Source organism: Periplaneta americana, chromosome 1, assembly GCF_040183065.1.
Source record: "Periplaneta americana isolate PAMFEO1 chromosome 1, P.americana_PAMFEO1_priV1, whole genome shotgun sequence".
Classification (NCBI taxonomy): domain Eukaryota; kingdom Metazoa; phylum Arthropoda; class Insecta; order Blattodea; family Blattidae; genus Periplaneta; species Periplaneta americana.
Genome location: NC_091117.1, coordinates 99,967,191 through 99,980,098, shown reverse-complemented (window position 1 = coordinate 99,980,098; position 12,908 = coordinate 99,967,191). Strand labels below are relative to the sequence as shown.

Below are 12,908 nucleotides of genomic sequence, written 5' to 3'. Positions count from 1 at the left end.
TAATAATAATAATAATAATAATAATAATAATAATAATAATAATAATAATAATAAATAAAATATGAGAGCATTTTGCTACTCTTACCTCTATTTGTCGTCACTCTCTCCTAAGTGAATCACAAATCTCTCTTGGTTACTGGTTACTGTCGTGCTTCATGTAATTCTCTCCCATTTTAATTGCATGTTGAACAAAGGAGGACAGATTGTTGCAGCTCCATCACGCAGAAGTTGACACACACTAGCACTTAGAGTCGGAGTGATATTGTTTTTCCTAACATAAGATTCTAGTTTGGCCCAGATCATCTCCAAAGAATTTAGATTTAGAATACAGTGGTACAGAGGAAGTCGTAACACTTTGTGTCCGTATAAGACTGTGAGCTCTTTTACTGCGTATTTCTTACTACCTAATATTGGTTGATTTGATTTTCTGCAACATAAATGCCTTGATGGGTATGGAGTTAGGTACGGTAATATTATTGTGCCTCATAAAGTTAATTATGTCTTTAACATAGCTATTCATCTATCATTGCTATCTTGGAGTTGTAAAAAAATTAAGTAGTTTACAATATACTTCACAAAATAATTATTGTAATAACAATTACTGAAGACTTCCAAACAGAGAACAAAAACACGTGTGAATTGTTTGGACATGTTAAGACAGACTGCAATTAGTTAGCATTCAGGGGAGAATTGGCAATATTTATGTTTGTCTCAGAAAGCGGAAACAGAGATTATCCCATCCCTTTAGTGGACAGGAAAGGTTGGGGGACCATCTTACTTCAAAAGGCAACCGCTCAGCATGCAATAGTCTCTGTCTTTAGCTGGGGATACCTAGAACGATTCTACATTCTATATTAGTATTTGTGTCTTTCCTTTTGGATCGTATTATGTGTTAGAATTCCTAGTCATTTGATCGCAATGATGATAACAAATATCAAGACATCTTCACAGTGATCTTTCATATTTCTCCTGACTCCAATTTAGGTGGAATGTGCAACCTATTAGATCTGAAATGCTGTGTGTTCCTTTATTCATTTAATTAATTTAATAAAATTATAGAAAAGTGTCTTGTTCCTTTTTAATGTTGTATGTTATAAAAATGTTATGTCCTATCTTTTTATTCTTATGTGTGTGTGTTACGATTTGCTTGCCAATACAAGTTGCTCGTAACAGCAATGAAAATATGTTAGTACTTCGTGTCTGTTAGTGAATAGGTCCACTCTATGATGTACTAGAGTTATATTTGTATTTATAATTGTTGTTTGATATGTTATTGAGTTACAGATATGTCTGAAGTATTCATATCTCTATGTTAATTTTTTTGTTTATTTTTTATTGCTTATAACAATTGCGCATATTTTATTTTTTAAAAATATATAATAAAGTTATTCTCGGTAATTTGGTAGAAAATGTTGGTCAATATGACGGGCATTAATGACATCATAGAGGATCAGTGACATGCAGTGACAGGTTAGGTCTGGTTTGTTCAGATTTTTTGTATGCTTTACATGTAAGTTTTTTTGGTAGGCATATCAAAAGCCTGAACAAACAAAACCTAACCTGTCACTGATCCTTGATGATGTTTGCCATATTGACCAACATTTTCTACCAAATTCTCCATGCATACATACACACAGTGTAATACTTTTTTTTTTTCGGTAATTTATTTTAGCTAAACATTTAAGGAACCCTTCTCTAAATATTGGGAGGCGAGAAGAAGAATGACTTTATTGTCAAATTCAGAGCAGTAGATACATACAATACATTTTAGCTAAACATAAGTATTCCTTATTTCATTACGATTTGAATGTATGTAACATTTGATTTTAATGTGTGCATACATACAAATAAAGAGAACTTCAAAATAATTCCATAAATTCGTATTTCCTGCAGTGTTATAAATTGCTTAAATTGCTGTGTTTTTCTTCTTTACACACAAAACTAATATAGAGATTATAGAAGAATTTAAAATAGTTCCAGTATTAGAAAAAGTGGAAAATTATAAAACAAAATGATTTTAATATGTGGACAGAATGACACGAAACAGACTATCCAAAATTTTAAGAAGCGATGTACCAAAGGAAAATAAAAGCTGGGAAGATCTATGAAGCGAATTTTGTAATAGTGAGGCTGTAGCAGGTCAACCTTGCCTTAATTCCTTGAGAGCTACATGATGATTCTACCATACAAGAATTTCCTATACAGACGTGAAGTGTTGCTTTCAGTGGTTTGTTTTCAGTATGCTCATTATAAAACTTACAGAAGTTATGATGTTACAAATCTGAATATATGCATTCTCCTCCCCTCTTTCCAATTAATTGTATCCAGAATTTGTAATAGCATGTATATAAATGTAATGTATTTAATGTAGCTTTCTCCAAATAAATAAAAATTTAGCCCAGTCGTAGTTTAGACCAGGGTCAGCAACCTTTCAAATATGAAGAGCTGTTCCAAAATGTGTTTTACTCTAGGGCACTAAGCAAAATATTGACTTTTATATTTTAATTTCCATCTCTTGTTTATTTTTTATTAGTCACAAGTTGAGACTGTACATATTTTAAATGTATAAACGAAACACAAACTGTAAGATTGCTGTCATTCTTCAGATTTAAAAACTTAAGCTTCAAATTTTGAGGCATGTTACAAAGTTGGCCTCCTGTTAAAACTTATTTATGAAAATATTAATGAAATCATTTTATAACAACTGAAATTAGCATAAAAATCAAAACTCTGCCAATTGCAAACTTAGAGCACCTTAATGATTAATGTGAAATTTGGCACTCCATAGTGTTAGGCAACTTGATGTAGTCAGGAATATAAATGGAGATTGCTATACGTAAGCAGTTATCAAGATGAAAATGAGTTAATCTTGACCTGTATTTTGACTTAATATGCATTATGGTTGGGAATACCGATTCACATTTGTAAGTCGATGCACAGTAGGAGTGGAGCTTCAAGGCACACTTTCTCAACAATGAATGAAAGGTTTTTATTTGCAAAGTTCCAAAATTTATCACCACTGCAATGAGATTTTAGAATTATGTCATTTTGTAAGTTGATATTTTCACTTCAAGAGCATCTAAGTCTTCAATTTTTAAGCTTTTTGAAGTACAAAGAGTCATCGCACTAACATCAATCATGCCAAAGGGTTAGAAAAAATTGTCACTCTTGATTCCAGCATAGATGTGCACTGAATTCTTTTTTAAAAGTTTCACTGTCAGCAAAGAGGTGAGAATGTTTACATTTACGTTATTCATACTCCGTATCATCATTTTCAAATTTGGAAAGTAAGACAGGGATTTTCTTGTGTGCTTAACTTTCCACAACACAAGTTTATACTTTAATCATTTTTGCATTGTAATGGTCCTTACCTTGCAGTAGTAGGTTAGGTTTATTCAATTTTAGCATTATATCCGTCAGGAACCCCAGGTCCATAAGCCACACATCATCATCCAGTTCTGTGTACTGTTCTTTTCTTGAATTACTTACTTACTTACAAATGGCTTTTAAGGAACCCTAAGGTTCATTGCCACCCTCACATAAGCCCGCCAGCGGTCCCTATCCTGTGCAAGATTAATCCAGTCTCTATCATCATACCCCACCTCCCTCAAATCCATTTTAATATTATCCTCCCATCTACGTCTCGGCCTCCCTAAAGATCTTTTTCCCTCCGGTCTCCCAACTAACACTCTATATGCATTTCTGGATTCGCCCATACGTGCTACATGCCCTGCCCATCTCAAACGTCTGGATTTAATGTTCCTAATTATGTCAGGTGAAGAATACAATGCGTGCAGTTCTGTGTTGTGTAACTTTCTCCATTCTCCTGCAACTTCATCCCGCTTAGCCCCAAATATTTTCCTAAGCACCTTATTCTCAAACACCCTTAACCTATGTTCCTCTCTCAGAGTGAGAGTCCAAGTTTCACAACCATACAGAAGAACCAGTAATATAACTGTTTTATAAATTCTAACTTTCAGAATTTTGGACAGCAGACTGGATGATAAGAGCTTCTCAACCGAATAATAACACGCATTTCCCATATTTATTCTGCGTTTAATTTCCTCCCGAGTGTCATTTATATTTGTTACTGTTGCTCCAAGATATTTGAATTTTTCCACCTCTTCGAAGGATAAATCTCCAATTTTTATATTTCCATTTCGTACAATATTCTCGTCACGAGACATAATCATATACTTGGTCTTTTCGGGATTTACTTCAAAACCGATCGCTTTACTTGCTTCAAGTAAAATTTCCGTGTTTTCCCTAATCGTTTGTGTATTTTCTCCTAACATATTCACGTCATCCACATAGACAAGAAGCTGATGTAACCCGTTCAATTCCAAACCCTGCCTGTTATCCTGAACTTTCCTAATGGCATATTCTAGAGTGAAGTTAAAAAGTAAAGGTGATAGTGCATCTCCCTGCTTTAGCCCGCAGTGAATTGGAAAAGCATCAGATAGAAACTGACCTATACGGACTCTGCTGTATGTTTCACTGAGACACATTTTAATTAATCGAACTAGTTTCTTGGGAATACCGAATTCAATAAGAATATCATATAATATTTCCCTCTTAACCGAGTCATATGCCTTTTTGAAATCTATGAATAACTGATGTACTGTACCCTTATACTCCCATTTTTTCTCCATTATCTGTCGAATACAAAAAATCTGATCTATTACACTGAAAACCGCACTGATGATCCCCAATAATTTCATCTACGTACGGAGTTAATCTTCTCAAAAGAATATTGGACAAAATTTTGTACGACGTCAACAAAAGTGATATTCCTCTAAAGTACTTTCAAACAAGCTGTTAAATAAACAATATTAAATTTTTCAGGATTCCTAAAGTTAATTTCCGTAATGAATAAGCAGATAATTTGTATAGTGTAATATAAGTAACTTCACATTTTGTCTGACTTCTAGTGTTCATTTCTGATGATGATATAGTCCTATGCTATCTAATGAGTTATCTAATCTGTTTTAAAGTGTGAATGTCGATAATATAAATAAATAAAAACACTATTACATAGTTTTTTCTAAATAAATGAGAATTTATCCCAGTCATGGTTTAAACTGTTAGAGAATTGCAACCTCTTTTTACGTCATGTTCAAATTCTGTGGGTTTACCAAAGTACTCTCATTTCCTCTGTTATCATTTTATCAATTCATTGCAACTTAATTGAAAGGTACACAGGAAAAACGAACAATGTCACATTTCCATTAAGGGTGAGATAATGATCTGTTTCAGTATATTACTGCAAAATTTATATTGTTTCTACTTGAAATGAAGGAAATGATGATTGTATCCGTCATTTTAATTCTTCTTTATCACTTTCGGTAAAAATAACACTAAAGTTTGTAGTAATACAGTGAATTAGATAATGTCATCAACCTTAAAGGAATTGGGACATTGTTAATTTTTCCTGTGTAGCTTTCAATTGTGTTCACCTTTTGAGGAAGTACCAAGAAATCAAAAATTTTATTCTCCATTTTACTTTATAATGAGCTTCCTCTTCATTAAATTAAATATTATAGCCTAGGCAACGTACATTACAAAGTGCGTGGAAATCAAGTGCTTGTCAGACTGGAGTGGGGTTGCATCATTTGGCTTAGTCTATGGAAGAGTGCAGGTCTGCTACTGTGCTACATAGTGTAATAAATAGCATTGTTTTATTCCTACTACAATAGCATATTTCAGGTCAATCTTACAGTGTAAAATGTCCTACCTCTCTATCCTACCTCTCATTATCAGTTAGTGGGTGTGGAAAAATGACATCATGTGAAATGCAGGAATGGAAGTGCTATGTTTTTGTATGCTGCCACACTATATCATACAATCGAAACAGATAGAATGCAGATTTGAACATCCTGGACTCTTTAATATTGATTTTTTAGTACAACCTTTCTTTCTTTCTTTCTTTCTTTCTTTCTTTCTTTCTTTCTTTCTTTCTTTCTTTCTTTCTTTCTTTCTTCCTTCCTTCCTTCCTTCCTTCCTTTCTTTCTTTTCTAAATTTATTTCTTTGTTTTGCGAGAAATATTGGTTTATTCTTATATTGCATGGACATATATTAGAGCCTTTTTATTCTTTGTTTACTGTCTGTCACAAGTCTTGTGCCTACTTTACCCATGCCATGCTTCCATGAATTTGTTTTAATTTGGTAGTTGTTTTACTATATTCACTATTTACAAAAAACAATGACGCAGGAGACAAGAGCACAAACGGTAACAGTGAGAAAGAATAATTAGTGAGTGAGGAATGGTGATTAAAGTGAGGAAAATAATAGTGAAATAATGAGGAAGAATATTAAGTGTAAAGTGAATATAGGGTAGGAGATATATGGAAAGTGACAGCATAACAAAAATTAAAATACTTTATAATCAAGGGTAAGGGACAAAAGTAGTGTAGAGAAAATATAGTGAAAGTGTTCAAAAGATAAGCAGTGCATGAACAAAGGTAAAATCTAATAGAGCATGAATGATAGACAGAAAAGCACATGTCTATGTTGAGATTAATAGTATAATTGTAATTAGAAGGTTATGGGTAGCACGTATTCAGAAATGTGGTGACAAACCATAGTCGATCTGGGTGGCGCAGTCTGAAGAATGCTGGCCTTGTATGCCCGAGGTTGTGGGTTCAATTCCGACCCAAGCCGATGGCATTTAAGTGTGCTTAAAAGCGACAGGCTCATGTCAGTAGATTTTCTGGCATGTAAAAGAACTACTGCGGGACAAAATTCTGGCACACCAGCAACACTGATATAACCTCAGCAGTTGCAAACGTCGTTAAACAAAACATAAGTTTTAATTATATGAATATAATATTTGCTATTTAATATAGAATTGCTAGATATCCTGCTTTCCAAATTTTTACATCAAACTACCATAACGAAATGTTACCCAACAAAAGTGAACACACTTGTGAATTTTTTAACCATGATAACTGCAGCTTCTTTACCCTATCTCGATCAAGTGGTATTACTACTGGTCAGTAACAGAAAATACCTTGTATGACTTGAGGCTTTCCCGGCGTTTGATATAGAATAACTCTTCTTGGGTTCTCAGCCAGGTGAGTTGGAGATTAGCTTCCAAACTTTCGACGGCTAGCTCTGCCATCTTCTTCAGGGACGAAGTGATGTGGGACCACGTCTAGCCGGTATATATGCAAAAATAGGGCTTCCCACTGCGGGCCAATCAGGAGCTAGTTCCTAGTCCCGACTGCCAGGCGCATTCTGGTTGGTGGACACGGCAGCCAATCAGGAGCTACTTGCTGGTACCGACTGTCTGCCGTGTGCTGGTGGTCTAAGCGTATTGATGGCAGGTTTCCATGCCGTACTCAGCTGTAGACCCCCGTCTCTGTTGAAATTATTGCCATCTAGCTGGATTTCGATGGCTTCCTTGATAACTAAGTCCCAGTAACCTGATGTCTTGTCCAAGATGGTGGTGGCGCCGAAATCTATCTTGTGACCAGTTTCTAGGCTGTGTTGGGCTACTGCAGACTTATCAGGATAATATAGTCTTATGCTGCATTGATGTTCCTTGCAGCGTTCCATAATAGTTCGTCCCGTCTGCCCGATGTAACATTTCCCACACTCACAAGGTATTCTGTAGACACCAGGTGTCCTGAGACCAAGGTCATCCTTAACTGGTCTCAGCAAGTTCTGGATCTTTGTGGGCGGCTTATGGATGGTTTTAATCCTGTGTTTTCTTAGCATTCTGCTAATTTTGCCCGAGATGGGGCCGTAGAACGGGATGTATGCCATGCCCTTTGTCTCCTCTTGTTCCTCGGCAGGTGGTTTGTCCGAAAAGGCCCTTCTGAGGGCCAAGCCGATTTCCCTGTTGCCGAAGTTGTTCTGTTGGAACGTCTTACGTAGGTGACAGATCTCAGAAGGGAGACTCTCTTTGTCCGAAATCCCTCTCGCCCTGTGTAGAAGAGTCGACAGGACCGTTCGTTTCTGTGCCGGATGGTGGTGGCTGCGTCCATTCAGATATAGATCGGTATGAGTTGGTTTCGTGTATACTCTGTGACCCAGTGTGCCATCTGACTTCCTGGAGATGACAATGTCTAAGAAGGGGAGACATCCGTCTTTTTCCACCTCTTTCTTGAACTGGATGTTCGGGTGGATATTGTCCAGGTATTCTTGGAACTCCTGAAGTTTTTCTTCTCCATGAGGCCAGACGACCAAAGTGTCATCTACATAGCGGTAAGAAGTGAGCTGGTTTCAGGGGCGCGTTCTCCAGAGCTCTGGGCTCGAAGTCTTCCATGTACGAATTGGCTATGGCAGGTGATAGAGGTGAGCCCATGGCTACACCGTTGGATTGCTCATAATACTGCCCTTTGTACATGAAGTAGGTGGAGCTGAGCGTATGGTTAAAAAGTCCAATGACCTCAGGTGGAAAGTGAGGTCTCAATAACTCCAACGTTTCCTTGAGTGGGACTCTAGTGAAGAGGGACACAACATCAAAACTCACCAGAATATCAGATGGATTAGTTCTGATGCTCTGTAGAGTCTTGATGAAATCTGCTGAATTCTTCACATGGTGGCTGCATTTTCCCACGAGAATTCAGAAGACTGGTGAGGTATTTGGCCAGCCGGTAGGTGGGAGAACCTATGGCGCTGACAATAGGTCTCAGGGGAACCTCCTTCTTGTGGATTTTCGGCAACCCGTAGAGTCTAGGTGGTCTCGTGGAATGTGGAGTCAAGGACTTCGTCACTTCGGCTGGCAGATTGGCCTTCTTTAGTAAGGCTGTTGTGCGCCTTTCTATGGAGCTCGTGGGATCGCGGCTGAGTGTCTTGTATGATGGATCCGCTAGTAGTTCCAGGATCTTCTCATGGTATGTATTGGACTCCATGACGACCGAAGCATTTCCATTATCTGCTGGTAGTACCACAATACTTTCATCCTCTCGTAACGAGTGGAGTGCTTGGTGTTCTGCCTTTGTGATGTTGGGTGTGGCTTTACCGGCCCTTATGAGGGCCCCGCAGACGTCCCTGCGAATCTCTTCCACAGTGTCGGTCAGGAGTTTGTGGATAGCTTGTTCCACTCCGCTTATGATTTCCTTTACAGGAGGTTTCTGATCGCTTGGTGGTCAACCTGACTGGCAAGACATTGGACCCGAAAGGACTTAACTTTGCCCTAGCACCTAAGAAACCTCCTGTAAAGGAAATCATGGAAGACATCGAACACAGAGCTCTGGAGAACGCGCCCCTGAAACCAGCTCACTTCTACTGCTATGTAGATGACACTTTGGTCGTCTGGCCTCATGGAGAAGAAAAACTTCAGGAGTTCCAAGAATACCTGAACAATATCCACCCGAACATCCAGTTCAAGAAAGAGGTGGAAAAAGACGGATGTCTCCCCTTCTTAGACATTCTCATCTCCAGGAAGTCAGATGGCACACTGGGTCACAGAGTATACAGGAAACCAACTCATACCGATCTATATATGAATGGACGCAGCCACCACCATCCGGCACAGAAACGAACGGTCCTGTCGACTCTTCTACACAGGGCGAGAGGGATTTCGGACAAAGAGAGTCTCCCTTCTGAGATCTGTCACCTACGTAAGACGTTCCAACAGAACAACTTCGGCAACAGGGAAATCGGCTTGGCCCTCAGAAGGGCTTTTTCGGACAAACCACCTGCCGAGGAACAAGAGGAGACAAAGGGCATGGCATACATCCCGTTCTACGGCCCCATCTCGGGCAAAATTAGCAGAATGCTAAGAAAACACGGGATTAAAACCATCCATAAGCCGCCCACAAAGATCCAGAACTTGCTGAGACCAGTTAAGGATGACCTTGGTCTCAGGACACCTGGTGTCTACAGAATACCTTGTGAGTGTGGGAAATGTCACATCGGGCAGACGGGACGAACTATTATGGAATGCTGCAAGGAACATCAACGCAGCATAAGACTATATTATCCTGATAAGTCTGCAGTAGCCCAACACAGCCTAGAAACTGGTCACAAGATAGATTTCGGCGCCACAACCATCTTGGACAAGACATCAGGTTACTGGGACTTAGTTATCAAGGAAGCCATCGAAATCCAGCTAGATGGCAATAATTTCAACAGAGACGGGGGTCTACAGCTGAGTACGGCATGGAAACCTGCCATCAATATGCTTAGATCACCAGCACACGGCAGACAGTCGGTACCAGCAAGTAGCTCCTGATTGGCTGCCATGTGTACCAACCAGAATGCGCCTGGCGGTTGGGACTAGGAACTAGACTCCCATGCTATACCTGCAAGTTTCATGTATCATATCGTTCTTCAAAAGTTGAATTATTGACATATGTTCTTTATTGTAGATTTGATAAATTTGCAGTTATAATTTCGTTCTAATATATACCCTTGTGATCCTTGACTTGAAACAAAATTAATGACTGAAAAACTGTTAAGTTATTTAAATAAACAACTACTTCAATGTGTTAACATTAAATTGTGTTGGTATTTTACCTTATTTGACTAGTTTCGATACCAGTACCAACACAGTTTAATATTAATACAGTGAAGTAGTTGTTTATTTAAATAACTTAATAGCTATTGGCATAGGTCAGTAGACTGATGTGCTTGTCTGCCGATTCGGAATTGTGCTTGGGCATGGGTTCCATTCCTACTTGGGTTGATTACCCGGTTGGGTTTTTTCCGAGGTTTTTCTCAATCATAAGGCGAATGTCAGGTAATCTATGGCGAATTCTCGGCCTCATCTCGCCAAATACCATCTCACTATCACTAGTCCCATTGATGATAAATAACCGAGTAGTTGATACAGCATCATTAAATAATAAACTAAAAATATAACATTTCTTCAGTGATACATGAGTGTTAAAAAGAGTGTAATCAATAATTAGAATAAAATTAACAACAAATGTTTCTTTGAATTATAGTTTCTTTACTAAAACTGCCGAAAAACAACTTGCTTATATAATTTAGCTATTCTAAAATCAATGTCGAACTATTAATTAGTAATCTTTATTTTTGTGGCTGTTATTCAGATGAGTCTTCCATACAGGAAAGCAGCTTATCAATTAAAATCATTATTAACTCTTAATAATTTTCCCCCCTGCAAAGAATATCATTACTGTTATATCTTATAGGGAGTGTGATGTGATCCTTCATTATAGGGTTCTGCTTATTTTTCCTCAAACAATTTTTGTTTTAGGTCTATGTACAGTTATTTATTTGTTTATAGAGCTTGTGCTGAAACAAGAGCAGGAAGAATACCGTCGTGAAGGCATTGAATGGCAAAACATAGATTTCTTCAATAATCAAATCATCTGTGATTTAGTTGAACAGCCTCATAAGGGTGTTATTGCAATTATGGACGAGGCCTGTCTAAATGTTGGAAAAGTTACTGATGAGGTAAGTCTGCTTTTTTCTTCTAAATGTAGAATTCTTTCTATATACTTTTAAAATTGAAATGGCAAGACATGTGTATGGGTGTACACGTGCATACATATGTCCAAATACATAAAAATATATGGGATTCTACATTTTAAACACAGTTTGGCCTTCATGCATGATGTTAAAATGTGTGAAATGGGAATTTGAGCTCTGAGGCCATTCTTGTGCATGGATGTGAATCTGTTTGGGATGATACATCACTCTGCATTTCGAAAATGTTTTTTCAAACGATTTCTAAAAAATGTGTATCATTGAAATGCATTTCACGCTGTTTCCAGAAATGACTTTCATTATAATTATATCATGTTAGGTTTTTGCACAAAATAGGGGTGCATGTTTTACAGAACAGCTATGGCACTCATTCTCGAATCCACGAGGCTTCTAAAGTCGGACAGTGACATAAAGCAACAGCAGTTAATGCCACCCTAAAGATCTAAAGGGCTGTACTGCAAAAATGTCTTCCCAATGAATTCATTCTTCTACTGTATACAATGCTCTCAGCAATCAATCTTGTGAAGTAAATTTGATTCTATTGTGAAAAAAACTGTATGTGATAAAAAAAACTGAGAACATTCCTAAAATCCGTGTAAAACATGAGCTACGAACACATTAGTTTTGAATGATTAGAAATCATGCAGAGTGGTGAGTGCATGTTGTGATTGACACTGTGGGTGAACTCACATGTACCGAGGCTTAGCATCATCTTGCCCAATCACAATTCATGATCCAGGGGTAATATAAGGAAATCATGGATTTTGTTTGAGCAAGATGACGTTGAACTTCCAGACATGTGAGTTCGGCCTTTTCAATGTCAGTCACAACCTTATTTCTCATTCACTGTATAATAGCTGCTTTGGAAATAGAGCTGGCTTTCTTCTGATATATATATATATTTTTTTTCCAAATTAAAAGTCGAATGACAGGTAACATTCCATGGCGAACCTTTTCTACCGCTAATTTCATTGATGCTAACCTCGAAGTTGGCACAGTGTTATTAATAACTGATTACTGCAGCTGCAAAAGTTGCATGTTGTGTTCACACATAAGCCAAAAGTAGCGTGCTGCACATTACTTTTTGTGCTTCGCAACCCGAATGCTGCAAAAGTTGCAATTGGAGTTGCGAGTCTGTTCACACCAAAGACATTATGGTACACACACAAGATGCTACTTTTGCAGCCGCAGTCATGCTGCAGGTTTCCGGCTCTGTGTTGACTTCTCAATATACATTTTGTGGTTATGTTCGCATTATTATGAAACTCATGCATTAGCTTATCTATTATTTGCTTTTCTGACCTGACTAGTATTCAGAAATTGGCATTATTTTTTACTATAAAGCTTTTAAAAACGCCTATATACCTAAAGGATAACCAATAGCATATTCACGTAATCAATGTTGGCAACTCTCCTGTTTGAAATTACGCTACGGAAAATTAAAAAAAAAATGAATTATATCGTCAGAAAATATACTCAGACTGTGCTGTACATTTAGTAA

The 12,908-nt window shown here is 37.6% G+C and overlaps 1 protein-coding gene across 2 annotated transcripts in view; it reads left to right on the top strand.

Annotated features, from left to right (window-relative positions):
- Nucleotides 1-12,908, top strand: part of Myo31DF (Unconventional myosin ID) — a 125,265-nt gene that overhangs the window by 47,133 nt on the left and 65,224 nt on the right. For both annotated transcript variants that reach the window (XM_069824855.1, XM_069824846.1), the window contains exon 8: nucleotides 11,205-11,374. In XM_069824855.1, coding sequence (XP_069680956.1) covers nucleotides 11,205-11,374 — 170 coding nt within the window. The remainder of the gene's footprint in view (nucleotides 1-11,204; nucleotides 11,375-12,908) is intronic.